Consider the following 4,930-nt stretch of genomic DNA (forward strand, 5'->3'; position numbering starts at 1 on the left):
GGAAAATATTTAGTATGCGGTAGATAAACTACCACAATTTAAAACCAGTACAAACACTAGTAACTACGGTTTTGTAGAAAAACATGGTTAAATTAATAAAACACTTTTACATTAATATGTTGTTGATACATGACCAATTAATGTTCGGTTAAGAGAAACGATATTCGTGCGATATTCAGTCAAAACCAAGAACAGAATTAGAACCGTCGCGTGTGGCTCCACACCACACAACTGTTATTTACATTTATATATATACACCACACACACACACACACACACACACACACACAAAAAGACAAAAAAGAGCAAAAGTTTCCAGCTCAAGACAGCACACCACATAAAACATCACAACACAAATGCTCATGTAACTCAGTATCTTCTCGAGCGTTCTATTGTAGTGTTACATATTCAATATATGTATCTTTCTACGTTACTCACGCCAGTCAAGTTCTGCAGTTCGCGGGTTCTGGAGGATCATGGGAGCGCGTCAGCTGCGTCACGCTCACGTCTTTCAAGATGGCGGCGCTCGCGTCCTTGATGCTGCAATCCAGAGCCTGTAAGTAGAATGACAATTTGTATGACTTTTTCGGATTGTATGATGAACAGTGCAAGTAAAACAAGAATAATATGAAATAATTGAGCCCTTTCCGCGTTTTGTGATGACTGTGAGATGGTAGTAGCGTGCTGTGCCACCATTCCCTGACAGCACAGTGAGCATGTGTTAAATGTTGACAGCAGCATCGACAGCATTTAAACTGTGACAAGCGGACTGATTTGGCTTACATTTTGTAAATGGTAATGCAGATCGTTAAGGATCATGTTAATTTAATGCCCAGCAAACAGTTATATCAAACTGATGCCTATGATGTGAAGGACAGTTTAAACATCATCTAGTAGTAATAGTATGTTGCCTGTGTTATGGATCAACTGGGGATGTGCGCGTGCATGTGAGCTATTTTACATCCCATTCCAGCAGATTCGTCAAGAGCGACTGTAAAGCTGTAATGAAGACGTTGGTACATTCTTAATGTTCTTAATAAATGTTGATGCAATTATTACGCTGTGTTGTTTCTTCAATACCTGTTTTAATGCATGCGACACAGTTTAAGTGTCATTTTAACACGAGTTCACGTGGTGAGACAAACCACGCCAACGTTATCTTGGCACATTCACTTCTATGGAAAATGACAATCACTCAAATAAACGTATATTTCAAGTGTAATTCACTTTTATTTACACTATTTAAAAATAGCAGTATGTTTGCATTAAATGTAGATAGATGCTATTTATATTTAGTGGAAATAATGGCAGATACTCTATAGGCTACATTATAAAAAAAAAAATGCAATAGTTAAAATGAAAATATTTATTAAAGTTATCAAATGGATTCTGCCTTATGGGACAATTAGTCCTCTCTACACCTACCCCAACCCAAATACTTATCAAATAGCTATTTTGGTGCTTTATTTCCACCTTTCCCACGAATGTTTTGTTAATTTTATTGAAAGTAAATAAATAAAGCATTTTGGATCAGCTATATGATGGGGAAAAATAAGATGAACAAAGATGGTTAAAGCTTGGATTCGAACTCGGATCAACCGTATCCAAAGTTGCTGTTGAGCATTAAGTCCCTACGCCACTGACGTGGAGGAGAGCTATGTGATTTTGACTGACCCAACCAGGCATTGGTGGGTGGAATGAGTGTAAATAAAGCAAATTGCTCTATTGATGTGGATGTATGTGGTCATATTGTTGACTCAAATATTTTAATAAATAATACATTACTCAGATTCAAAATGTTTTTTGTTTTTATTTCTTGGTTACTCAGACGGTGCCTTGTTAACAATGTTAAATAAACAATTGAAATATAATATATAAATTGTTGCTATTTATTTATATATTTAATGTACCATAGACATCCAGTCAAAATCACATAGCTCTCGTCCACGTCGGTGGCGTAGGGACTTAATGCTCAACAGCAACTTTGGATACGGTTGATCCGAGTTCGAATCCAGCTTTAACCAACTTCGTTCATCTTATTTTTCCCCATCATATAGCTGATCCAAAATGCGTTTATTTTCAGTAAAATGAATAAAACATTTGCAGGAAAGGTGAAAATAAAGCACCGAAATAGCTATTTGATTTTAATTTAATTTAATTGTCCCATAAGGCAGCATCCATTTGATAACTTTAATAAATATTTTCATTTTAACTATTGCATACTTTTTTTATATAATGTAGCCTATAGAGTATCTGCCATTATTTCCACTAAGTATAAATAGCATCTATCTACACTTAATGCAAATATACTGCTATTTTTAAATAGTGTAAATAAAATCTATCGCTATTTGCACTTAGTGTAAATAACAGACTGCTAAATAACGCTATTTTTACTCCGTGTATATAGAAGTGAATTACACTTGAAAATATACGTTTATTTGAGTGATTGTCATTTTCCATAGAAGTGAATGTGCCAAGATAACGTGGGCGTGGTTTGTGAACCATGTAATCACGTGAAATCATGTTAAAATGACTCTTAAACTGTGTCGCGCTATTTGATAAGTATTTGGGTTGGGGTAGGTGTAGAGAGGACTAATTGTCCCATAAGGCAGCATCCATTTGATAACTTTAATAAATATTTTCATTTTAACTATTGCTTTTTTTTTTTTATAATGTAGCCTATAGAGTATCTGCCATTATTTCCACTAAATATAAATAGCATCTATCTACATTTAATGCAAACATACTGCTATTTTTAAATAGTGTAAATAAAAGTGAATTACACTTGAAATATACGTTTATTTGAGTGATTGTCATTTTCCATAGAAGTGAATGTGCCAAGATAACGTGGGCGTGGTTTGTGTCACCACGTGAAATCATGTGAAAATTACACTTAAACTGTGTCGCATGCATTAAAACAGGTATTGAGGAAACAACACAGCATAATAATTGCATCAACATTTATTAAGAACATTAAGAATCTACCAACGTCTTTTCATTACAGCTTTGCAGTCGCTCTTGACGAATCTGCTGGAATGGGGCGTAAAATACAGTGGTGTGAAAAAGTGTTGGCCCCCTTCCTGATTCCTTATTTTTTTGCATGTTTGTCACACTTTAATGTTTCAGATCATCAAACAAATTTAAATATTAGTCAAAGATAACACAAGTAAACACAAGGAAGGGGGCCAACACTTTTTCACACCACTGTAGCTCACATGCACGCGCACATCCCCAGTTAACACGATCCCCAGTTGATCCATAACACAGGCAATGATTTCTGTGTTCCTCTGGTCTTTGCAGGTATTCTGTTCAGTCAAACACCCACAGTTGTACTGACGAGATTTGCTTCAAAGAAATCAGGAGGAAGCAGCAAAAACCTAGGAGGGAAGAGTGCTGGCCGTAGATATGGTTACAAGAAACAAGATGGTGCGTTTTTGACTACTGACCTTGATCTCATAGGAGAAACATTTAGAGATTTTATGTGCTCTTACTGTGACTAGTCTTTTTTATCCTCCCATTACCTTGCATTATAACACATGTTTTGTTTTTCCTACTTTTAAGGGAACTTTGTACATGCGGGCAACATCCTTGCTACACAACGCAAGGGTTTAATGCGCTGGCAACCTGGAGCTCATGTAAGATGTTTGGAATCAAATATTTTTCTATGAGTAGTTGTATATAGCTATAGCTGTGCCTGGCTGGGGCAAGTGTTTTTATCTTGTGTTTTATGTTTACATTTTTTTTTTTTTTTTTTTTATTTATTAATTACAATATCTGGTCACCAAAACCGTACTTTGATATTTTTGTACAATACCTAGGCCTGTCGCAATAATCAATATATCGACTTATCGCGCAATATATGTACATGACCTCAATAATTTTTGGTGACGCAATATATCGCCCATTATATTTACTTAAAAATGAAAGTCACCATGTTTTGTACATTCCACTTGCGACTGTGTCTTTTGCAGCTTCTCGTACATAACGTGTTGTAGTCATGAGGTGCTAGTTCAAATTTAAAAAATGCTTCTACAAAAAAAGTTTCATCTGCAGATATGGCCTTGTTTAGGGATCTGACGGACATCTGACCGCTGAGTAGTGATTGTGTTTTTCAACAATAGTGTGCACCCTTAATTTACAGAGAAAAGAAGATCAGGGAAAAATCTGTAGATGGAAAAATCTCCATGTGTTATCGTGACAGGCCTAACAATACCAATTTTTATGAATTATTTTATGCTTCAAAATTGTTTTCGTTTTTTAATCTTTGCTGAAATATCTAAATATGTAGTCCTATCTGTTTTCACAAGCATACAATTTCAGAACAAAAGTTTGAAAAGTGTTCCACAGTTTGTAATGGAAGTTGCTTTGATTCATATATATGTTCAAAAGTTTGGGATCAGTAAGATTTTTAATGTTTTTTTAAAGAAGATTCTTATGCTTATCAAGGCTGTATCTATTTGATAAAAAATACAGAAACAAAAACTAATTTTGTTAAATATTATTGCAATTAAAAAATAACAGTTTTCTATTTTAATATACATTAAAATATAATTTATTCCTGTGAAGCAAAGCTGAATTTTCACCAGCATTACTCTAGTCTTCAGTGTCACATGATCCTTCAGAATCATTCTAATGATTTATAATCAATGTTGGAAACAGTTGTGCTGCTTAATATTTTTGGGACCTATGATGCTTTTTTCAGGATTCTTTGATAAATAAAAAGTAAAATAAAGAAGAGTGTTTATTCAAAATAGAAATGTTGTGTTATATACACTACTATTCAAAAGTTTGGGGTCAGTCAAATTTTTTTTTTAATAAATACTTTTATTCAGCAAGGAATGCGCTAAATTGATAAAAAAGTGATTGTAAAGACTTAAATATTATATATATATATATATATATATATATATATACATATATATTATATGTA

The 4,930-nt window shown here is 33.9% G+C and overlaps 1 protein-coding gene across 2 annotated transcripts in view; it reads left to right on the forward strand.

The window, feature by feature from the left end:
* The window catches only part of LOC107657270 (39S ribosomal protein L27, mitochondrial-like), a 7,440-nt gene that overhangs the window by 1,391 nt on the left and 1,119 nt on the right, over window positions 1-4,930 (forward strand). Inside the window, exons 2-5 of one of the 2 annotated variants that reach the window (XM_016445304.1) lie at window positions 16-21; window positions 439-556; window positions 3,301-3,426; window positions 3,562-3,635. In XM_016445304.1, the coding sequence (XP_016300790.1) occupies window positions 16-21; window positions 439-556; window positions 3,301-3,426; window positions 3,562-3,635 (324 nt within the window). Of the gene's footprint in view, window positions 1-15; window positions 22-424; window positions 557-3,300; window positions 3,427-3,561; window positions 3,636-4,930 lie in introns of both variants that reach the window. The other variant, XM_016445303.1, reaches the window with a different exon arrangement.

The sequence above is a fragment of the Sinocyclocheilus anshuiensis genome, unplaced genomic scaffold (assembly GCF_001515605.1).
Source record: "Sinocyclocheilus anshuiensis isolate Anshui unplaced genomic scaffold, SAMN03320099.WGS_v1.1 scaffold159, whole genome shotgun sequence".
In the NCBI taxonomy this organism is placed as follows: domain Eukaryota; kingdom Metazoa; phylum Chordata; class Actinopteri; order Cypriniformes; family Cyprinidae; genus Sinocyclocheilus; species Sinocyclocheilus anshuiensis.